This window comes from Tachysurus vachellii, chromosome 6 (genome assembly GCF_030014155.1).
Source record: "Tachysurus vachellii isolate PV-2020 chromosome 6, HZAU_Pvac_v1, whole genome shotgun sequence".
NCBI lineage: Eukaryota > Metazoa > Chordata > Actinopteri > Siluriformes > Bagridae > Tachysurus > Tachysurus vachellii.
Genome location: NC_083465.1, coordinates 10264282 through 10289334, shown reverse-complemented (window position 1 = coordinate 10289334; position 25053 = coordinate 10264282). Strand labels below are relative to the sequence as shown.

Below are 25053 nucleotides of genomic sequence, written 5' to 3'. Positions count from 1 at the left end.
ACGTGCATGAACGACTACAAGTGAATTCCATTCGACTAGGCGTAATCTGAAGTGTAAACATGTGCAAAAAAACTAAGCCAGAGTATGTTTTTAGTAGGAACTAGCTTCCGGCGGAGGTATACATTCTGCTATTCTGTGATGCGCCGGGCGCAGCAGAGCACGCTGTAGTGAGGAAAAGACGCTCCTGATTGGTGCGCTCGTACCTGCAATGCGTCACTCGCGTGGAGCTTCGGTGCTGCATTCACAGTCAGTCTATAGGCTGCATGAAGCGCCCCAAACACAGCATACACTCTACATGGACGTGGTGGGACAGTTCACAAACACACACACACACACACACACACACACACACACAGGATACCAGTCACTGCAAAAATCTGTACTCAGGACGTGAAACTTTATATTTCCCATGTGTAGTGAATCATGAAAAAATGCCTTAAAGAATAACACATTACATCTGATATTCCATTAATTATTATAAGGTCTGATAGTATTAATTATGACTATACACTTCAGGCTGCCCAGCATATCCATGGCATAATCTCTAAAGCTTTATAGTACTAGGTTCAATTAATCTAGCAGCATTTGTTTAGTGCAATTAATTTCTGCTCCATGCCCATAGTCAGGGTTGCGGTCGAGGATCATGTCAGCAAAGATATTGAGTCTTTAAAGCTGCATAGGAATACAATCTTCATAAAAACAAAGGTTTTAATTCCCAGTTAGGATTTTATGTGGCATTGCAGAGGCATCCATGACATGAATGTGTGGATGTGTCAGATGTGGTATGTGGACTAGCAGCAGCAGGCCTGTGGGCTTACCGTGCTCTGAGGAGTCAGCATTATCTGATGCTGTGCACCTCCATGCTTCACTGCCCAGAATTCTCTCTTCTACCCACCAGCCAAATGTCTCCGTACAAAATGCAGCAGCCACATGGGTGAAAGAGTAAACACTTCAGTCTCAGCAGAGTTCAACTCTTATTACAGTTCAGTTTTATCAAACAACATTCTCATACACAGCAAAATTTCTATTGTATTGCATGCCATATCTATGTGTAAGCACGTAATAAAACAAGCAATCATGCAGCTGAGATATTTAAACTCTTGTCACAGAGTTTCCTTTACAGAAACAGGAAGTGTAGCATTGACACCTCACACCCCACCCAACCACAATGTTCAAATGTAGTTCTAACTTCCTAATGCTAAAACAAAAGAGCCTGGTATTATCTTTCACCCTAGGAAATTAATGCGTCTTTGTAATGGCTGGTATTTTCGAATCCTGAGCTTCCACACAGTGAGGATCGGTCACTGAAATCTGGTCATGCAGATTATTATAAGAAGCAGTTATGTAAAATATAGTTATAGATTTATTTATTATTTATTAACATGATCCTGTTGACTAATCAGTTTATGAATGCTTTTGTTTGATTTACCAGCTAATACCAAGTGTAGTAATAATGGATTTTGTCCTTTGGACCCCCTGCACCATGGGGACTTATCCCAGTGGATCATAAGCATAAGTCAAAGGTTTCTAGAAACCCTCCCTATTGTCTATTTACAAGCTATGTGCAATGGCTTGTTTCTGATTACTGTACACTCTGGTACATATCCCGTTGTGTTCTGACACAATTGTCCCTATGCACTTAAAGAACATGCATTTGCAGATCTCTGTTGAAATGTGAGCTTTTTATAGGCTGTCTGAGATGGCAATGAAAGGCTATTAATGTGTAAAGAATTGCAGCATTTCATCCCAAATTATGTAATATGTGCTGGCGTGATTGTTCTTGCAGTACACATACATTAAGCGCTTCTGTATGATGTGCTTGTCTTAGTGTAGTCTTGAATGATACATGAGAAATAATATTAATAATACTGTGTATGGGTTTGAGGATGGGACCATCATGTCTTTGGTGTTTTAAATAAATTCTGTTCCTGAAATGACTCACTCTCTTCAGCTTTCCAAGTGTATTTTTCTCTGGTAGGCTCTAGTCTTTTGGAAGGTAAGTCCAAATGTGCCACTACAACAGGAAACAAACCTGTACTTTGTGTAAGAACATTACAAGGAGACAGAAAACTGTAGAGTAAGGTCAGGTTGAGGCAAGCCCAGGAGATAAGCAGGGTCAGACATTGCAGATTCCTTCCTTAAAGTGCACTCGTGGCCTCATTCTGCAGAGGATGCTGCTGATGTGTCCTCATACCAGGGATCATTGAGAATTGGGATACAGAGCAGCTCTAAGCTGGTTCCTCTAATCACGGTCACCTTAGTAGGGCCGCTTAAGTGCCCTTTCCCCTTTTTGTAGGCGTTGCTGCTCTTAAATGACACGAGTCAATGCCTGAGGTCCAGATTCATACCTGTGTAACCAGAGGGCTCCCCATCTTTAATGTATGAAGCTTCACAATGAGCAGGGGTTGAATCGGTTTTCACAAGTCTGGGTAGGCTCACAATACTTTGGCGTTGTTTGTAAGTGGACATAGATCCCCGTAAGCTCCTGGATGGAATTTCTAAGTCATTTCCACATAGTTAAATCAGGTGTATGTAAACTATCTGCCTATTCCAACAAAATGTGGCTATTTCTACAAATATTCTTTCATATTTTTAACTTTCAAGATGTGTCAACCTGGTAAGTCTCAGGTGTCAGAAACAGGGCAGCACACAAAGCGACAAAAAATATCCAAAGGTTTCCACAGATGATGTATGCAGATGATAAGGTTTCTGTGACATGAAAGAGTTTTGTTAGTGTTTTATGGTTTTACAGCTATATAAAGATATGCTGCAGTGTACAAAGTCCACTGTTAACGTAGCAAGATGTTCAGTACGAATGCTGTTCTTCAAACAGGTTAAGTTGTGAAGTTTAGTACTGGCCTTTCAACTAAAAATCAAAAGAGAGATGTCTGCAGGAACTGGGAGTGAAAAAGGAGAATTCCTGTGTTTCGGTGTGTAAGTGCATGTGTACACATGCTTACGTGCCCTGCCCTTGACCCCCTCTCCCTGTGTGGGACTTTCTCTGCAGTGCAGGGCTGCAAACCACTGATGATCTCATCTTGCAGGAAGAAACACAAACACGCCTACACACACTCACACACACTCACACACACCCACATATGCACACACTCTCCCAGTGTGTCCGTGCTGCATATGCAGACCAAGAGCTGCCGAGGTTGCAGGTGATTGCTCAGACTAAAATCCTTGTGATTGACTGCTGCTTTCCACAAACACTGCTGTATTCTGCCTCACTGTGTTCAAAATGGGGAATTGCACGTTTTGTGACACTGACTGAATCATCATTAAAGGAACTCTTTGGAAGTTTTCAACCTTATCGCCACCTACAGGATGTGTTGTGTATGTGCGGTTGTCACAGACAAGAACTTATTATTCTATAATATTAGTTTCTGTGCAGGGAGACCTTTTCTGTGCATGGAGACCTAAGGGCTTAAGTGAATTTCTTTAATTATGGTTGAAAATACACAGAACAGGACGAATTTCTCACTGAATCTTCTATCTTAATATTTCATCCATACTTTGTGAAAATTTTGATGAATAAACAGCATCCATTTACATTGTTTACACATAACCGTGAATGCCTTCCTCTAAAAAAATCTGTCTCTAAAATAAAGTATTATATAGATTTAGAGCTGGATTTACAAATAACTGATTTTTTTCAGTTGGCTTATGAAAATACATGTATTTATATAATATGAAAGATTGTTAATTGGTCCAGTAACTGCCCTTTTACTCCCATTACAAGTCATCTTGTTTTCCAGTTTTATTCATCAATACAAACAAGGCTGAAATGACTGATAATTGCATATATGCTCTGGACAGAGTAAATAGTTTAAATTATATTAAAACATTAGTGCAATGTAATAACTTCATGAATTAAATGAAATAAAATGAGTGGTCAATGAACACACCTTGTAGTTCAGCGTACATGTGTAATTAATATCTTTTACATTTGATCAAAGTGCACAGTTAAAAAAAAAGCAATCATTAATATTTGGTACACATTTTCTTTTATATATTTATCTTCTTTTCTTCAGCATGCATACAACTGCAGTCATGAGAGCAGGTGGCGTAAGTGGGACAAGCTGGATTATAACTTTTGTTTCTGGGTGTGATGTTGTCAAGTATACGTTGGCTGTTGTGGCTTTTGTAGTGCAGGGCAGGGTTGCTGTAGTTGAAATGAGAGCTGAAATGCTCCTGTACATATTCCGGCAGTAAGTGAGGAATTCTTAACAGGGAAAGACAGAAAGAGGAAGTTAGGAAGTTTAATACCCTGCAGACAAATATCCCATGTCATATATACACCCACAATGGTTATCCCAATAAAGCAACACAATATAGTCCCCTGTGATATATATATCTCCTAATATAGCTCCTGATCAGTGTTCTATATGATTAGTAGTCCCACATTAAAAGCTAAAACTAATGTATGTTGATTATTATCAAATTATTATAAATTATTAGAGTACATTAAAAAACCATATACAATGGATTAACTCAGCAGGGTGAAGTATTTATAAACGCAAGTGACATCACTGTGCCAGATGGACATGTCTTCTAAAAGTCCTGGAAGTTTCATCTCATTAAATAATTAATCATCAAGCTTTAAGAAAGACTACTAAAACATGATAAGAGTGTTAATATGGATTTTATATCCGTACGTACAGTGCTTAGCATAAATGAGTACACCCTGACAGATTTTCCAGGAAAACCTCCATCTTGCTTTAAAATTAAAACTTGCTATTGGATTCTATACAATAACATATTTGTGCAAATCTGGTTAATTTGTTTTAAATGAGATTAGTCAGTACCAAAGGCAAAATTGGAACTATTCTAACAATATAATTTAAGATCATGGTGCAAAAATAAGTACACGCCAATGAATGTGTTAGGATAAAGCTTAAAATAAATTTGTAGTTAACAGGAATTCATCAGCAGATGAGTCAGATCAATCAATTCATAGGTGGCCACAGAATGATTGACGAATAAGAGTTGTATTTAAGAGAGAAAATTGCTCCCATGTAATGCTGACAAACATAAAAACACATGGAAAAGAAATGTCACAAGACCTGAGAAAGAAAATAATTTCTTTGCACAAAAAGTCAAGGTCATACGAAAATTAGTAAAGCATTAGTAATAAGCTTGAATACTGTCATGAAAGTAATAAAAAATTTAAAATGGATGAATTTGTGGGAAGCTCCCTGAGACTTCCAGGCCGTCCCCGCAAGTTATCACCTCGTCAAGAACGTTTTGTAATGAGAGAAGTTCTGCACAGTTGGCTAAATCATTTGAAAATCAAACTGGGGTGAGTGTTAACCGTGACACCGTACAACATACACTGAGGAGTTGCACGCATGGCTGTTGTCCACTAAGGAAGCCACGGCTGAATCCCTTGCACAAAAAAGCTTCAAGGGTGAGGAGTACAATGAAAATGCATCAACAGTAAAGCATGGGGGGTGGCAGTGTTCTTGTATGGGTTTGCACGAGTGCTGCAGGTGTTGCATTTCATAGATGGCATCATGAATTCACAGACATAATGTGAAATACTGACAGAGAAGATGCTATCATCACTCCGTGCCCTAGGTCACTGGGCACTCTTTCAACATGATAATGACCCAAAACATACATCTAAGATCACTGGGTCATTTCTGAGGAGGAACAGGGTAAAATTAATTCAGTGGCCAAGCATGTCACCAGACCGCGACCCAGTCAGAAAAATCAAGGAGCCCATATAAAATATTAGATTTAGTTAAATTTGTTGTAGGGTGTAATCATTTTTGCAACACCTCATTTTAATTAAATGTGTTTTTTTTTTTTCTTATTCTAAAGATGTTAGGTGACTACACTGTAATGTTAATAAAAATTAAATGTTTATTAAAACTGCAAATTGCTTTCATATTCAATAAGGATTTGATAAAAATCTTTAATTTTCAAATGGGGTGTACTCATTAATGCTGAGCAATGTATGTATGTATGTATGTTTGTATGTTTGTATGTATGTATGTTTGTATGTATGTATGTTTGTATGTATGTATGTATGTTTGTATGTATGTATGTATGTTTGTTTGTATGTATGTATTTTGTAGGTTTATTTTCTTAATGTGAATACTTTAATAAAAAAATTAAGACAAAATGTCTCACTTTTATTATGGCAGTAGACAAGACTGTTCTGCTCTGCTATTATTATCCCAGGCACCATGCTGGGTAAGTAACAAATTAATATCACCATCTATTGGATATTTCTGGTAAGTCGTTCTGGTATGTCTTTCACCTTCAGATATTGCAAATATTACAAGTGAGGAGCAGGATCAACATTTATCATTGTGGTTCCTGCTGTGTTTAGGACAGCTTAATACATACAGTATAGAAACTGCAAGCCCAATTGATTTGTTTTTGCAATTTTTGCGAGAATTTGTTTAAACCCACCAATTTTGCAAGTAAAAAAATACTGGAACATATTATAAATAGACAGGTTTAAACAATTGTAAGAATTATTGTTTGAACAATTTATATTTCTGAATGCCGACTCTTGGATTAAGCCCTGGGATCAAACAACATGGAGACCAGAGAGCTGTCTATGGGAGAAAAGGTTTTTGAAGAGGAGAAAAGAGAGTGCTACTGCATCCATTTTGTAAACGATGCTTCTTACTGTAAAATGGTGAATTTCAAATTGTTTAGTGATGGACTTATAACTGTCAGGACTCTGCCTGGACTTTGGCCATGTGCCTTTTGTTTATGTTCCTTGTGCACGTGTGTGCCCCGCCCTTGTCTTTTCCTCCCCGCCTCTGCAGACCTGTCCCTCATGTGTCATGATGATTTGTATTATTTAATTGAGCCGCGTTGCCTTGTGCAGCGCGGAATCCTCTGTTGTCCTTGTCTGCTGTTGTCTACGTCTGTTGTCTTTGTCCTGTTTCGTGTTCCTTTAGTTAATAAACCCTGTTTTTGTTAAGCTGTCCTGCATTTGGGTCCATTTTTACCCCCCGTGTCCGTGACAATAACCCTTCCCAGATTAATGTTTAGTGACAATTGCTTCTCTGAGGTCATGGTTGATGTCCTTTCTTGTTGGCATGTTAGACATCCAGACCAGAACATCAAACTGTAGTAGAGGTAGTGGCTTATGGTGACAGCAAATCTGATACATTTCAATAGTGACACCTGGCGAATTTTAAATGATGACATTCTCTGTGTATTAGATTAGCTGATCATGAAGTGCAGTGTGTTGTGTGTATTTTATACTTACTCTCCAGTCACAGTTTTCCTGTTACAGCAGCAGAAGCAGGCCAGAACCGCCAGCAGCAGCAGGAGGAGGAGAGGGATACCGATGCCCAGGACCAAACCAAGAATCAGGGCCTTACTATCTTCCCATGTTGTAGCATATATGCCACTTGATTTATTAAGACCATCCCTTTCTGAGACAAAGAAACAAGTACACTATTACTCTTTCGCTCGTTGATTTTTTTCCTGGCAAAAACTGTAGCACTTTTTCTTGATTATGAAATTATACAGTAACAAACAATAATTATACAGACATCCATTTTACAATTTTAAAAAAGCAGCTTCCAAAATTAGCATTTTTAAAAAAAATAGTAGCTAATATCACACTTGGAAACAACTGGAACGACTGGAAACTTGACTTTCTCATGATGATCTTACCTAAAATGCAAGATTGTTCATTGTTCATATCAGTGCCATTACACACACATCTGTAGCCTCCGTAAGTGTTGTAACACACAGCTGGTTGTGTACACAGAGTCTTGTTGGTGTGGCACTCATCTAGGTCTGAGAAAACAGCAGACATAGGTTTGATAAACAGTAAAACGTGAAATTAATAATGGGAGTGCACAGATAGTCATATTTTGTCTTACATGACCATGTTTATTAACCTCAGTTTACATATATGTATCATGGTTAATTTTATAAGGACTGGATTCCTGATGAATAAAAGTAGATTATACATTGATTACACTATTTTACCTCCTACGTAAGCTGATCTGATGCCGTAGTAGTGACCGACTCGTCTCAGGTAGTCCATGACGTACCAATGAGGAGTGTCACTGGACACATTGATTCTGTGCTCATTCCCTTCCTCTGATCCTGAGTTAGGCTGGGATATTGTGCTGTAGAATTTATTTTGGAAACCCTTCGAAAGGATTTGCTCTAGCTGCAGAACAATGAATTATTGCAGTCATTAGTTTTATGATGCATTCCAAATGCTGTTGCCTGCTATTAATAATGAGATATAATGTTTTCTGATATCAATCCAAGCTACATTGGAATTAATTAGGCTATGAAAACAGAAAACTATGCACAGTGAATTCTCTCCATTCTAACTTTCCATCCAGAGGAATCCTGAACCCTAAGGCACAAAAATAACTGAGACCTGAATCACAATTCAAGCTGTACAGCATCCCTGCACTCACCTGTTTTTGTTGCTCTTGTCTAGACTTTTGACTGCTCCAGGTGACTGAGACATTAAAAATATTCCATCCTGAAAGCAAGATTCAACCTTAATATTATATAAAAATAGCATAGTAAAGCTGATGGTATTTCAAGTCCAAGGTCTGTATTTCTGGCAAGTCTGGCAGTAAAAATAAATAAATCTTCTTGACTTTACTTGACTTGACTTGAGTATTAGGAATTTTTAATTATTTATTAGTTTTGTTTTGTTTTTGTATTTTGTATAGTACAGTTTACAGTTTTTATATATTTAGAATTCTAAGTTTAACTTACTTGTCATTTGAATTAAAAAGAGTTTAAAATGATTCCAGTTACTAGCATTTTATAAAATAAGGAAAGCTCTTTTCAAAGGCTTTTCAAAAAATCACATCAACAGAATTGCCATATCACAAAAAGCAGCTAAGCTGGTAACTAGCTACCTAAATTTCACTAAGGAAATGACAGCTAGCAAGAAGCAAGAGACAGATAAAAAAAATTTCTGAAATTAATACAAATAATCCAACATTGCATTATACTTACATTTTATTTACAATATTGATCACTTACAAAGATAAAATAACAAGCTGTATGAGTTGTCTAAAACAGACAAACAGTTGTCTGTTAGCGATTTGGCTACAGACTACCTAAAGCCTCTAAAATCCCAGACAGTCTGGCTTCAAAGTGGCACATTCCTCAGAGACTGCCCTTTTGGCTGTCACTGAGAAACTGCATGCTGCTAGATCGGCCAAGCTGTCATCTGTCCTCATCCTCTTCGACCTTTTGGCAACATTTGTCACAGTCATCCACAAGACTCCACATTTAGGAGTTTTCGTGGAGCAGCATGGGTATGGTTTGATTCCTACCTGGATGGTTGTTCATATCAGGTAACATGGAGGAGATTGGCATTTGCATCAATGCTGTCCCACAGAGCCCAGCACTTGGTCCTCTCCTTTTCTCATGCTATACTTGCTCTCTTGGTACAGTTATATCCTCACATGTGTTCCCATACCACTGCTATGCTGCTATTTACTCCTCCCCTTTCTCAGATACCGCGGCTTCTGCTTGGATTTCAGCATGTCTGGCGGACATATCATTATGATCATCATGGTTGGAAGCTCATCAGCTGAAACTCAATTCCAGCAAAACTGAACTGCTGATCTTTACAGGTGATTCATCCCAAGTCAGGATCTTGCTATATCCCTGCTCAACTCTCTGATCTCCAATTCGGCCATTGCTTGCAACCTTGGGGTAACCATGAACAATCAACTGTCTTTTTCCTCAAATGTTGCTAATGTGACACGCTCATGTACAACATCAGAAGGATTCAGCAATTTTTGTCCACACAGGCTGCTCAGGTACTTGTTCAGTCTCTTGTCATTTCAAGTCTGGACTACTGCTGGCAGGTCTAACTCTGAACAGAATTTATCCTCTGAAAATGATCCAGAATGCAGGGGAATGACTTATTTTCAACCTGCCTAAATTCTCACATACCCCCCACTACTGCGCTCCCTCCACTGGCTTCATGTAGCTGCATGCATCAGATTCAAAACAGTGATCCCTGCCTACAAACCATAAATGGACCAGTTCCCTCTTACCTCAAAGCTCTTATCACTGAACCTTGCTCCCTCTGCTAGCACTGCTCGACTGGTTCCACCATCTCTCAGAGAAAGAGGCAGGTACACAGGACTCTGAGTTATGTATTTACAGGTGCATCTCAATGAAATTAGAATGTCGTGGAAAAGTTAATTTATTTCAGTAATTCAACTCAAAAAGTGAAACTTATGTATTATAATTTCAGTACACACAGACTGAAATAGTTTAAATCGTTGGTTCTTTGAGTTGATTAGCTGATTGGCATGTCACCATATTCTAATTTTTTGAGATAGTGAATTGGTGGGTTTTTGTTAAATGTGAGACAAAATCATCACAATTGAAAGAACCAAAGACTTAAACTACTTCAGCCTTTGTGTACTGAATTTATATAGTACACGAGTTTCACTATTTGAGTTGAATTACTGAAATAAATGAACTTTTCCACAACATTCTAATTTATTGAGATGCACCTGTATGTATCCAAAAAAAGTGCTATAATTTCTCCAAACAGAGTTTTAGGTTTATGGTATCCTAAGTATGTGACCTAGTGAACCAGTATTAATGTACTGTTTTTTTTTATATGTTGTATGTATTTTTGTATGTCAATCTGTAAAAGGGCATCTGCCAAATGCCATAAATGTAATATAAATGTATAATGTAAATATAAACGATGGAGACACGCCTGTCCCCATGGACATGCTGCCACTGGATATTAATATGCCAGTGGATATTAAAGAAATATTTAGAACAACCTGCTTTAATTACATGTAGATATCACCAAGAAGATACCACCAAGCAGAAGAAAAAAAGGGGGTGAGCAATGGTGATTAGTGATTTGCTGTAGGAAACAGTAACATAGGTGTCTATATGTAAACCTCAGTCATGACATTTAAATGTTTTCCCCTTTTTTTTCAAAGGAAGTAGTCTAAAAAAATCACTAAATCTAGAAACAAAATCTCTGTTTGCAACTCTCCCAGTATTCATATTGAGATGACACATTTGTAGGTTGGACAAGCATAGAGTGCACTGGTCAATAAATGTTAAGAGAATAGTTTACATAATATAAACAAACAAACAAATAAATAAATAAATAAATGCTTTATAATTTCATCAGTAATCACCCCACTGCTGTTCTGGTTCAAGAAGTTGCTATCAGAAGTCAGTGCAGCAAAGAGTTCTGGAAAATTTGGCTATTAAATAAATACCCTAAACTTTGAATATCCCACAGAGCAAAAAAATCCCACAGACCCTTAATATAAAACAATAAAATAATATGACACAACCATGACCCTGCCTGGAGCAGGTCCGGTAAGAAGGGCATTAGTCACAGAGGCAACCAATAGGCCAGAGGTAACTGTAAAGGAGCTTGAGATATCCAGTCTCAAAAGGATTAAGCTGTTCATAGGACAATCATAGCCTGGTGTTTTTGTTCATATCTCATGAATCATGAGTCTTTACTTGGGTTCTACCAAAAAAGCAAATTTGGTGTCAAACTACTCAGAAGAGTGGGAATCTTAATGATCATCAAAAGCATGTTGGCATAATTAACAAATGGCAGCCACTGCTAACAAGAATCTAGAAACAGGGGTTGCAAGCCAGTGATTTCTGTGCTTGTCCCAAGCCCGTATAAATAAAGAGGGTTGTGTCAGGAAGGGTGTGAGTTGGGCCCCTGAGCTAGGCCCTTACCCCTTAATTGCTTAGTTGTATAAACATGAAATTAACTGTAAGTGGATAAGAGTGTCTACCAAATGCTGTAAATGTCAAATGACAAATGTGAGGAGGTGGAGCTAAGGTCAGAGCTAAGTAGTAGTCTCTTTATGGTTCTTTATGGTGTCTTGATAAGAACTGGCCACTGATGGTGCTATTTGCAATCAGGTCTTGGACTGTGCAGCTCATCACTTGTGGTTATATTGTTATTGTTATTGTTGTTATTATTATTATGTTTAAGTGAGGCCAATGCCTAAAATTTTCAGGCAATGCAAAATTTCTATCTGTGCCTCTGGTTCTGCTTCAAAATTCGAGTCTTTTTGTGTATCACAACAAAGATATTACTTCATGTGTCCTTTCCCGTATGTAAGTAGCTTATAAATGCTGCTAACCACATCACATTTGTCCTCTAGCCATTCTTAACAACCTGAGATGATAGAATGATGCATTATTGCAGAACCATGGTTACCTAGACAACCTTCCATTTTACTTTCTTGTATTCCAGGCAGTTTTCTTTACAATTAATGGAGACTGCATAGCAAAGTCATCACTAGCTTTCAAAACACAGCCTAACAGATTTTAAGCAGTAAGCTACGGTAAGACAACTCAACTAAAATTCCTAAGTCCCAGTGTCTGTCACTCTATTAGAGCATGGCAAAACATGAATTCACAAGAGTTTACAAGAAGTTATTTGGTTATTTCTCTGTCGCCACAGAGCTACACACCAACACAAACATCTATCTAACAATGCAATGTTTATCTAACAACGCAATCAAAAATTGTGAGAGTAGTAAAATGTCAAAAAGTCCAATTTCTATCACCCAGCACATGCATATGAAATCGAAGTCATGGTTGCAAGGTGATAACTTTACTTTGTACTCAACAAGGAAAGGAATACAATAAACAAATCTACACTTTCTGAAGGAAAACACCCTTGTAGCTTGGGATGTAAGGAAGTAGAACAATATTTTAGCACAGTGCAAATGGTTTAGATATTATGGGTGAAAAGGTTATGAAAAAAGCTTTATTGTCACCAGTAAATAAATACAATGCAATATATTTGCAGAATGTGATTGATATTCACATAATTGCATTATATTTTAAAAATGATGCTGCAGTTTTTTTTGTTTTTGTTTTTGTTTTTTTTTTTTGTTTGTTTGTTTTTTACACTAGAAGGGTTTTGCTGAAAAAAAAAAATCTAGCCTTACCAGTAGTATTTGGAGAATCACCTAAAAGCACAAAGCACCAAAATTAAACATCTGTTTTATTTAAACATACGTTTTATTTATCAGTGTAATAAAATAACTGATAAAAAAGAGTAAAGTTAGTCACCACAGTCATTGGAATCCAGGGAGCTCTGATAGCGGCAGGAGCAGTACACTGAGCCAGGTGTGTTCACACACTCAAACTTTGCATTTGGGCAGGTTTCAGGGTTCTGACACTCATCTATATCTGTGTATGACAGGACTCATGTGACTACAGTTTACTGTCTTGTAAATGTATGAACGATTGTAAGGGTGATGTCTCTATATACCTGTGCAATCATGCCCATCACCAGAAAAGCCAGGCTTACAGAGGCATGTGTAGTTATAGCCAGTGCTGTAGCAGTCTGCCATCTCGTGACAGGGAAAACGAAAAGGAGGAAGGCAGAAGTCTGTTGGCATCAGTAAGAAGCATTAGTTGACAATAAAAAGATACCTTTTGAAATGTTTTTATCAAGCTGAAAATAAGTGGAGCTAGTTAAAACTTTTGAAAACTTCTACTGAATAAAAGTGAGACAGGAGGCCATTTATGGACACAATGATGGAGGTACCTCATATTAAAATGATATTTAATGCATGAGCACTTTTGTGATCGGTAAAAACTCACCATTTTTTTCAGAACCATTAAATGACATATTAAAAATGTATTGTGTTCAAAGAGTTTTGAAGAAGAGCAATTTATTCTACCTTCAGCAAAGCCTTTGCAAGATTTCATTAGTTTTCCAACAACATTTTATCTTAATTTTTTTTATCATAAAGTGAATGATGCTTACCATTCTCAAAGCATTTGTAACCTTCTTTGCCATTAGACACAGTGGTGGATGGACATTTTCCACAGCTAAAACTGTCCCCTTCTGTCTGACTGTAGCAGTCTACTCCAGGGAAGCAAGGCTGACCTTTACATACATTAGTTCTATTTCCACAGTATTGTCCACCAAAACCTGGTGGGCATAGACACCCTACAACCTGGGAATACAAGCGTGAAGAATAAATGAATAACATGTGGGGAACAAAAACTGCAAGATATCAAAGAAGAATAAACAAAAACATGTAAAAGAGAGTGTCTTTATTTAGTTCTATCATAGTGACGTGACATACAGCTAAGTATGGTGACCCATACTCAGAATTCGTTCTCTGCATTTAACCCATCCAAAGTGCACACACACAGCAGTGAACACACACACACCGTGAACACACACCCGGAGCAATATGTTAAACATATACACTGAGATCAAATTAGACTCACACTATGACATCATTCGTACTGAATGTAGTTACCTGGAATTTTCCCTGTAAGTGGTTCTCTGCCACACTCTGGTACTGGCAGGTTCCTCCATTCAGACAGCTGCAGAGCTGCAGAATGGGGATAAGCAGAGAGCTGGACATATGGTCACTCACCTGCACAGTGAGCAGCACGGGTTGAATATTTAATGGAGTCCACACTAAAACTCCATCATCTGCCAGAGGAATAAGGACACTATTATATCAGTAATCAAATCAGATAACAAGTCAATTAAAAATAAAAAAAAAGGCTAAAACACGTGGCTTCCTCGATTTTACATAGCCTGTGAATCACAGCTTCCTTTTCAATAAGAAAGGTTTGTCAGTAAATATTTAAAAAATATTATATTATCATGCTATGTATAAAATAATTGAAATAGGGTTATGAGGTGCACATAGATAAAACAGCAGTCTCTTTTAACCCTCAATCCACAGTACAATAAGCAGCTTGTCAATCTTAACTGTGACTTTAAAAGAATTTTACCTTTTCCTATGGAGGCCAAAGGTGGACGTGGATAGAGCAGGGAGAAGCTGACTGAGTCTCTGTTAGCATCCTGTGCTACAAACTGCACTCTTATTGTCGTGTTCACCTTACAGCGGATCACCGTAGGCTCACTCAAAACGGGTGGTATATTACCTGTTTCAGAGGAATAATAAAGTAGTGCTTTAAATCGACATTCCTGTTTATAGGCATGATTATGGTTGTTTAGTTAGCTTTAGTTTAATTAAACATCATAAAAAAGGGACAATGAGAGATTAGGTATTTACAGTATGTTGGATCATTCATGACACACAAGCATAAAAAGTCTTTTATAAAGCAATGCAATAGTAAAAAAGATAGCATCATGCCAAAATCTGCAAAGTGGCCTGAAGCTTTATCTGTACATAGAAAATAGAAAAGGTTTAAATTTTCATTATGCACAGACCTTTCAAGACTATTGTGACTGTAAACATTTATATCTTTATCCTGTGTTTAAAGTTAGTTTGCCTTTACTAGCAATACATTTTATCAGCTTGTCTTCATCTGAAATACAGACAAGGAAGCATAGTAGTGTTTCATAACACTTTAGATTTAAGGTCATTAATGTATACATTTATGACTGATTTTTGTGTAAATTAACTAAAGCATTCATTCATGTACATGAACATGTAAAACTCAACAAAGTCTAGGATCAACCTGAGAATTCGAGAGCTGTTGGTCATCAACACTACCCCAAAATATACAAATAAATTTAGTACATAAGACATTTAATGAAACTTTGTAGGCTTTGTACCTTTATAAATCCTACAGTGTTGCTTTACAAAGGATCTTCGCATTGCTTATGGATGTGTCATTAACGTCCAACACAGGTTTCATTCAAGTAATGTGTTATCAATATAAAGGTTTTCATTTATACATTACAGTTTCACAAGTCTACCAGAAATAAGTGAAGGCAACAGATTTATACAGTGGTGTCACCCTTTAAGTATTAACCCCTTTCAGCTTTTCCACAATATGGAGTGTAGTTATATTATATACTGTACAATAATTCTGTACAAATTATTATCAGTGTCTGGGGGGATTTCTAAAATTTGCAAAATGGTCTACAAATAAAAATCTTTAAACGTATTTACACGGAATCTCATCACTTCCAGGTAAAAAATATGTAACATGCACAAATAAAATATAAATATAAAACAGGTATAAATGTAACATCTCAGCAAATCCGATCTCAAACAACACTTAGCATATTTGAATACCAAGGCACATGGTATCATAAATACTTTTGATTGCAAAAGTTTTAATAGATTGTTAAAATACTATCAGATAACATTGGCTTGTTTAGGATCATTAGGTCTTACCAAAGGAAACCGCAAGCTTATAGAATTGCTTTTGATCCTGCAGACTCTGTAGACCCAGATCAGTGTTATTTGTGGCTAGAATGTCATGCACACATTGCATGCTGCCCTTGCATGTCTCCTGAAGTCTGGACAGTGCGTCTGGGCTAACTGATGCCATCAATAGCTCTGTGCTCACAGGCTGAAAGGGTGTTAAGGGAGAAGTGGTGAATAGGAGACTCTCTGGAAGAGGAACAGCCCCTGTGGGACAGAAAGACATGGCAACAATGGGAAAACACAATACTAGTAAATAATAATAAATCTGATGTCTTCATGAAAAGGTGTTTTAATATAACTGATAGATTTACAATGCAGATGAACCTTTTCAGAATTAGCCCAGTTGTGTTTGTTAGAAATCTGCCTATTGTTTCTGTTTTTTTGCTTAGTGCGAAATTGTATTTATATGTCACATAACTTCAATTTTTAGCAATATAAAAAACTTTTAAAGAGACTCAAAACGTCTTCATATGTGTGTGGATTCTCCCAATGTAAAACTGAGATTAACAGTATGTGTGGTAGATTTTATTGAATAAAATTTAATATATTTTAGATTTATTTCATTTAAATAAAAAATAGTACCTAACGTTGAAAAATGTTTTTAGCATATGAATAATAACTGGACTTAATAAGTAACAGGAAAGTATGCACAAGCCTTAAAGAGACTAAAAACTGTTTCCTATATTCAGTTTTATTTAGTTAATCTGTAATAAGATCCACTCACATGACTGTCCAAAGAGCAGGAGTCTGTTCTCAGAAGGTGGGTTGTTGTCAGGTGAGGACAGCCAGTATCCATTGGAGAGGAGGAAGTCATCGGAAGTGTTGGCACTCCAGAGGCCCAGGAGGCCCACGGTGCGGTTGTAAAAGTTCTGTGGGACCTCCACCAGAGTAGCGAGTCTCCTGGCGTCTCCCATCCACACAGCCACATTCAGTCCTCCTTCATAGATGGTAGCACAGTGCTGCACTGTGGGACAGCGCAATGCAAAGCCTTGTTGTACAGAATGTACTACACCTGTAAGAACAGCAGGAGGTGCTTGAGTTAAATATTTTCTATTTTTCAAATGCAATTATTTAGATTGGAGTGACAACTGCAAGGTGCATCAAATGGTGCATCAAATGGTGTTGCCACCTGAGAGCTCCAGGGTACCATGTTTGATTCTGAGCTGAGGTTACAGTCTCAATGGAGTTAAATATGTCCTTCATGGGCCTGTGTCTAGTTCTACAGTATCCTCCTGGTAGGGGGATTGGCTACACCAAACTGCCCCAAGACTAATTGTGTGCATGGTGCTCCTTGCTTGACCCTGGTGTTCCCGGGAAAAACTCTGGATGTACCTTAACACTGACCAGGAAAAACACTTACTGAAGATGAATAAATGAATGAATGGTGAATTCTTACTCTTGGACATATGGACATAAAAATAGGCTTAAATAGGTACTTTAACTGAGCACTTATTTTATAACCAGATCTGTGTCTGAACAAATCTGTTCAATATTATTGTACAAACCTGCAAACACAGGAAACTCGACATCATTGATTAGTACAATGAGCTTCTCTTCAGACACAGAGCTCCGCCATTCCACCTACAGAAAAACAAATTCAAAAACTTTGCATAGGCGCATAGAAACATGCAAATATGAGTAGCAGGTGGATCTACAGATTACAGAGCTGCAGACTGAAATGATTGAGGCACTATGTAAACCCAGGTTGTTGTTTTTTTTTCTTATTAGCTAAAGAGAAATTCTGAATCTACACAGGAAGTCGATCACATCAAACAAAAATATGTTTTGAACCTTGCCGAATGCCTGATGGTATGCAGCTAAGCGCACTAAAGCTGGCACTTCTCTGGGCTGCCCATTAATCTGTAGCACTCCTGTCTCTCCCTGCAGAGTGAACACATTGGAGCCTTTACCAGAGGACAGACGCACAATTACAAACACTCCTAGGGCTTTGAAGGTGTAGTTAGTTCCATCAAATGTAACAAAGTGGAGGCTTCCGTATGCCAAACCTGCAAGGAAAAGGAGTATGGGAACATTTAAAGTTACAATCTTATGAATATTTAAAAAAGTTTTAACATGCTTAATTTTCAATGTAGAATAAAGGGTTTTAAAATATGGAGGAAATCTGCATACAAATATTTAAATGATTATCTAGCATGAATTATCAGTCAAAAGTCTACTATTCATTAATATTTTTTGGAATTATTGAAATAAATAACATACATACATTATGTAGTGACTTTAAGTGGAAACCCAGCTATCCTTTATAAGGTTAAATTTATACATACTTGACCTTTTTGAAATAATGATATAACCCTCTTGAATGCTATTCTAAAAGTCATAATAAAGTCCAGAAATATGTACACTCCTTAGTTGCTTTTCTTTCTTTGATTGACCAATTCACAACAAAACATCTCTATTAAGTTTCAACTTAGACCAACTTAGCTTTAGCTTTTTTCTTTTGTATTCGGTTTAGAAATAAACTGTTTGCCTCATATCAAATTGTTGTTAAGAATATGGAAACTACACAATTCACAAGGCTGTGATTGTCTCCTACCTGCAGTATATAAGAATAACTTCTGTATTATTTAATGTTCCAGAAATGTCAAATGTGTTTAAGGTTAAATGTATGTTTTTGTGTATCAGTATTTCTCACCAAGGCCAGGTGCTCCTGTTCTTTCTGGAATGCTTGGGTCTGTATGAGTCCATCCATAGCCCTGACATCGGTCTAGTGGTCTCTTAGCCAGGTAAAGATGGCAAAAGGAAGACTGGACACAGCACCACTGAAAAGGCATGAGATCCATATCTGAAGACAAAAATAAGAGAAAATTCTTAACAGATACAAACATTTTATATATTTTTATGCCACTGTCGACAGAAATATTCTATGGCTGCTGAAATAATGAATGGCATACTTTGATTTCAAAAGCCTTTTTTTATATTTATAATAAAATAATAGAATAATGATATATATAATGGAAAACAAGCAGTAGCTCTTTTACCAACGTGCTCTTGTATCTTGTCACTTGTAAAGTATCGTTCGCTGTAGCCAGCCAGAAGAGAGCCTTGGGGATGATACACACACCTCTTTCCTGCATTTTGCTTGTTGAAGAGTATTGACTGAAACACTTGACTTGCAGTTCCACCCCAACGAAGACCCCGCAGATTCTGTACATATGTGGCATTCTTCAGTGGTAATGTCTCAGGACCAAATGACACATTGTCAAGTGCCTGAGCACGTGTACAAGGGCATAGTGCCAGCTCTAGTGTCCACTCTTTGGGATCTGGCTCTTTCAGAGCCCAGATCTGGCACTGCTTCTGAGGATCTGATCTGATCACTGTATCTCCAGTCAGGTCATACAGAAGCTGCCCCAACTGGCCTGTGTTGCCCACAATGCTCTGGGGTCGATAACGACCGCCTGGGCCAAATGGATTGCTAGTTGGGCTGGGACTTTCATTGTAGAAGGTGCTGATGCCATCAGTGTAGCCTATCAGAGCATCATGGTAAATCCTCTGTCCTGGCCCCCAGCTCATGTTGCCGTAACGAAGTAAGGCAAACGAACGAATACCATCCGTGGTCAAGATTGCTTGGAATGTGTTTGTCTATGAAATACCATTAAAAACAATTAGTGTTGTGTAATAAACATTTCTCAGTCTACATATGCACAATGTAGGATCATGTCTTATGTTTATCTTCACTAAAATGTTCCACATTTTGATTAGTTGGGGAAATGCATTATACTACTATAGTTTTCACCATACTGTAATACCTCAGATTTTACCTTTTCATAACAGACAGCTTTAATGCATTGTACAAGGGCATTAGTACTGCTAGGTTACCTCAGACAAGTTGATTGTCTGGTAGGAGATGGGCAGGACATGGTCCCATGTAATTTTCAGAATCCATGTGGGAGTGAATGCAGGTTTCCCTCTTCTTAACTCAAACTGAGTCACATCTGCACATGTCCGGTTGAAGACTATTTGCGAGTAAACATCTGTCATGTTCAACTGATAATATTCCTATTAGAGAGTGAAACACAGAATTGATCAGGTGAGGGGAGATAAATAAGACATGATCTGTAAGTATCTGCAAAATAGAGCTCCAATTAAGTTAATCGAAAGAAAAAGAAAATTTGGGACCAATCTAATGCAGCTTTTCTATCCTTTCACATTGCAGATAAACAATACACCTGCACCATCCAATAATATATCAAACACAACATTATTATGAACAGCATACTTGAGGAACTCATGCAAAGCTTCTTTTGCTAACCTTGTAGTATAATTTTCCATCTCCTAATGTGAGGTCAGCATCATCCCAGAAAACAGCTAACATGGCCATGCTTTCATTGCCACTAAATCCTTTAGGGAATGGAACAGGAAGAAGGGGTTTCTCATTCGTGTCAACCCTCTGGAACTGAACCAGGCCATTGTCTGAAAACTAAGCAAACCTTTCTGAGTCACACAAACACTAGTTTTAATAAATCCCAATTTATCTCATTGTATTAATCAATTTTATCTAATAACTTATGTATCTTTTAAATTTGGTATACTTACAAATAATCTCTCATAGACCTTGCCCATGAATGAAAACCCTACAGGAGGAGTAATGTATGGAGAGTGCCCATCTGCTGTTGAAATTGGTACCCTCATATCATCAACCTCCAGTCCAAAAGGGTACAGTACATTCTCTGGGGACACATAGTTAAAGAAATAAAATTAGTTCAAGTGCTTTCCTATCCACATGTATTTTCCTATCATATCTATCCTGAAGGAACCTTTTGAGAGAAAATCTAATAAAAATCTTTGTTCCGTGGGTTACCAGAAACAAGTTAAGTACAAGGTCAAACAAGCTGACAAACCTCTTACAAAAATACTAACAATGCACATTTAGAGCACATATTGGTGTTACAGCTGACTGCAGTATTCAAAGGTGACAAACACATCAAAAACTAAATAACTTTGTGTTGTGCTTATGTAATGTCTAACCAATTTGTGTCGACTGTTGACAGTTGGAATTATCACCAGGGCAGGTGCAACTGAAGGATCCAATCAGATTTGTGCAGATTGTGTTGCCATAGCAAGCAGTGGCTGAGAGACACTCATTTCTGTCAGTGCAGCCATATGAACCGCTTCCCTTCTGAGCTGTCGTATCCCAGCCATTAGCACACTGGCATTGAAACCCAGCTATAGAGTTTCGGCATATAGCAGCAGGATGGCACCCGCCTCGATTCTGCCGACACTCATTTAGGTCCACACACAGTGGCCCAAGAGCTAACAGACCTGGAGAACACACACACATGTAGGATCCTGGTGTATTGATGCATTTGCCTTGTATGTGGCATGGAGAGGTGGAAGAACATTCATCGATATCATTGCATTGTGTGCCATCCCCAGTGTAACCCAAGGGGCAGTGGCAGGAGAAAGACCCTACATTGTTCCAGCACCGAGCCAAAGTGTGACAAACTGCAGTGGCATTCTGGCATTCATCTATATCTGCGCATGTTCCATTCTCCTCCTGGTACCCCATGGCACAAGAGCATTTGTATGAACCATGCAAATTTGTGCAAAGTTGGTCTTGACGGCAGAAGTTAGTGAGCATACACTCATCAATGTCAATGCAGTTTGGCCCCTGAGCTTTGTATCCAGGCAAACAAGGGCATGAAAAGGAGCCTTCAGTGTTTATACACTGTGAGTTTTCAGTGCAAAAACTTGCATTTTTCTTGCATTCATCAATGTCCTGACACATTGAACCATTCAGCAGAAAGCCCATATGGCACCTACACTCATAAGTGCCTGGCACATTCACACAAGTAGAGTGAGCCTGGCATACTGTACCATTCTGGGATACCAAGCATTCATCTATATCGAGGCACTCTGTCACATTGCTCCAAAATCCTTCATTACACACACAGTAGAATGAACCAGCAGTGTTGATGCAGGTCCCTTTAGTGCACAGCAGATCAGTCTCTGAACATTCATCAATATCTTTACAGTGGGAAGAGTTTGTGCTGTTTCTGGAGAACCCAACCTCACACTGGCAGAAAAATCCACCCTCTATATTGACACAAGCAGTATGCTCTGGGCATGGAGATTGATCCACACATTCATTTATGTCTCTACAGTGTGTTCCATTACCCAAGTACCCATCCCAGCACTCACAGAAATAGGATCCAACTGTGTTTTTGCAATCAGATGGGTTAGGACACAGTATTGGTCCTGTGGCACACTCATCAATGTCCAAACATAGGGAGTTTTTAGAAACAAAGCCAACATTGCATGGACAAAAGTATCCCCCTTCTTTATTGATACAGGTGCTGTTGTCAGGACAGGTAAAATTACCTATCTCACACTCATTTATGTCCTTGCAGAGTGTCCCATTATTCTGATAACCTTTCCAGCAGTCACAGTAGTAAGAGCCTTCTGTGTTGAAGCAGTAGGAAAATTGTGGGCATGTTCGCTTTCCTGTCCAGCTGCATTCATCCACATCCCTGCACTCCATTCCATTTCCATAAAAGCCTTCTCTGCAGGAACAGTAGTATGATCCCAGTATGGCATTGCACTCAGCATGTGTACTGCAGACATGGGTGCTGTTTGCACATTCTCTCTCACTCACACAGGTGCCAGAATCATATACCATACCCAGAATGCAAGAACAAGTGTAGGCCCCAGGTGTGTTTTGGCAAATCATTTTGCTGCTACAGCATGAAGGTAGCAGACACTCATCCACATCTGCACAAGTAAAGCCATCACCCTGGTATCCCTCCAGGCAATGGCAGATATAGGAGCCTACTGTGTTGTTACACAAAGCAAGTTGACTGCAGTTGTGGTGCCAGGTTGAATTCTCCACACACTCATCCACATCCACACAATCATACCCTGACCCGGGCATACCCGGTGGGCAAGTGCACTTGTAGGACCCAGGAAAGTTAGTGCAGCTGGCAGCAGGATGGCACCCTCCATACTGAGACTGGCACTCATCAATGTCTAGAAGTCATCCAAAATGGACAGGGTCAGGGAAAAAGCCCTAAGAAACTAAAAAAAAGGAGAGGCCAAACAAAGGTACAACAAAAAGGTGTATGAATAGAGAAATTTTGCTTACCAGAGCAGATTTTTCCATTTCCAGTGAAGCCATTGAGACAGAAGCACAGGTGACTCCCCTCAGTGTTGACACACTGTGCAAATTCGCTACACTCAGCCTTTCCAGAAGTACACTCATCCACATCTTGGGAGCAGAGGAAACAAAATGTAATGAAAGAAATGAGAAGGAGAAATGTTTGTAATCTAACTGATTGTCATGGTTGAAATGAAAATTAAAGTTAATATTTACCCATGCATTCCGTTCCATTTTGAGAATAACCCATTTTGCAGATGCAAGAGAACGAGCCTGGACTGTTTACACACTCAGTCTCATTCCTGAGACACATATTCTGCTCACACTCATCGATGTCTGTACAGATGAATCCATTCCCTTTGAACCCAACATCACATACACACTGAAATCCCATAGGGGATGGGTGGCAGAGTCCAAATGGATGGCAAGGAGGGCTACACCATATGCTAGGTGGAGCACAGGTGTTATTGTATACCACTGTACCATTCATACAAGAGCACACATATGTTCCTGGAGAATTAATGCATGCTGAGGTAGCAGGACAGGTAGTGTTTGATTGCACACATTCATCCACGTCCAAGCAGGTGAAGCCATTTCCTTCAAAGCCGTTTTGGCACTGGCAGGAGAAGTCACCAGGAATGTTGTGGCACAAAGCATATGGGTGACATGCACCCTCTACTGCACATTCATTCACATCTTCACAATAAATACCATTTCCTCTGAAGCCATTTTTACAAGTGCACATGAAAGAACCAACTGAGTTGACGCAGGTAGCATTGGGATGGCATGACTGATGTATTAGACACTCATCAACATCAGAACATCCTGCGTTCTTACTGGGACGAGTAAACCCTGTGAGGCAGGAGCACTCATATGAACCCTCTTTATTAGAGCATTTCTCATTGATCTTACAAGGCTTTTCCAGTACCTGGCATTCATCTATGTCCTGGCATATGGTGCCATTTACTAAGTTAAACCCTGAGGAGCAGAGGCAGGAAAAGGAACCCATGCTATTAACACATCTGGCCTTGGCACTGCACCCACCATTGTCCAGTTGACACTCATCAATGTCTGAGCATAGTGTCAGGCCATTACCTGTGTAGCCCACCATGCAACTGCAGTTGTAACTCCCAGGAAGATTAGTGCATAGGGCATAGGAGTGGCATTTGTGGGACGTAGCACATTCATTCACATCCACACATGATAAACCATCACCAGCAAAACCAGGAAGACATACACATGTGAATGAGCCAGGAGAATTTGTGCATGAAGCATAGTGGCTACAGAGGCCTACAGCACATTCATCCAGATCCTGACACTTGGTTTTATTGAAAATATAGCCTTGACCACAATCACAGCGGAATGAGCCTGCAGTGTTGACGCAGATTGCATCAACTGGGCATACATTATTTTCTTTACACTCGTTAATGTCGGTACATTGGAACCCTTCTCCAAGGAAACCAGTGCGACATGAGCACTCATAGCTCCCAAGCACATTGATACACAGTGCGTTTGGGTCGCAGCGATTCGCCCCACTGCATTCATTGACATCAACACAAGTAATACCATTCCCAGCATAACCTTCCTGACAAGTGCACTGATAAGAACCAGGAGTGTTCACACAGTTAGAAAACCTACTACAGATACTGTCTGCACATTCATTAATGTCTATGCAACTTTTCCCATTGCTCTGGTAGCCAGTGCTGCAAAGACATTGGTAGGATCCCGGTAGATTCTTGCAGCCCTTGAAACCCAAATAGGAATTACACACACCTGGAATTTCTGAACATT

The 25053-nt window shown here is 38.7% G+C and overlaps 1 protein-coding gene across 1 annotated transcript; it reads right to left on the bottom strand.

The window, feature by feature from the left end:
• Positions 1 to 3787: 3787 nt before the first annotated feature.
• si:ch73-105b23.6 (mucin-like protein) lies at positions 3788 to 20540 on the bottom strand. The gene is made up of 19 exons (XM_060871496.1): positions 20422 to 20540; positions 19989 to 20168; positions 19151 to 19751; positions 18805 to 18954; positions 17943 to 18157; positions 17657 to 17732; positions 16876 to 17163; positions 16119 to 16355; positions 14761 to 14913; positions 14274 to 14452; positions 13769 to 13961; positions 13268 to 13387; positions 13066 to 13185; positions 12942 to 12962; positions 8418 to 8485; positions 7972 to 8158; positions 7651 to 7776; positions 7238 to 7406; positions 3788 to 4225 (listed from the first exon to the last, which is right to left on the bottom strand). The coding sequence occupies exons 1-19, from the start codon at positions 20488 to 20490 to the stop codon at positions 4009 to 4011; spliced, it is 3369 nt and encodes a 1122-aa protein (XP_060727479.1). The 5' UTR covers positions 20491 to 20540; the 3' UTR covers positions 3788 to 4008.
• Between the last annotated feature and the right edge of the window lie 4513 nt (positions 20541 to 25053).

Bases quoted from the DNA above. Each gene is read 5' to 3' on its own strand.
- si:ch73-105b23.6 (XM_060871496.1), bottom strand. From the start codon at position 20,490: ATGGCCATGTTAGCTGTTTTCTGGGATGATGCTGACCTCACATTAGGA. The intron at 20,169-20,421 runs GTTAGCAAAAGA...ACTCTCTAATAG, and splicing joins ATGGAAAATTATACTACAAG to GAATATTATCAGTTGAACAT. The intron at 13,962-14,273 runs GTAACTACATTC...TTGTATTCCCAG, and splicing joins ACTTACAGGGAAAATTCCAG to GTTGTAGGGTGTCTATGCCC.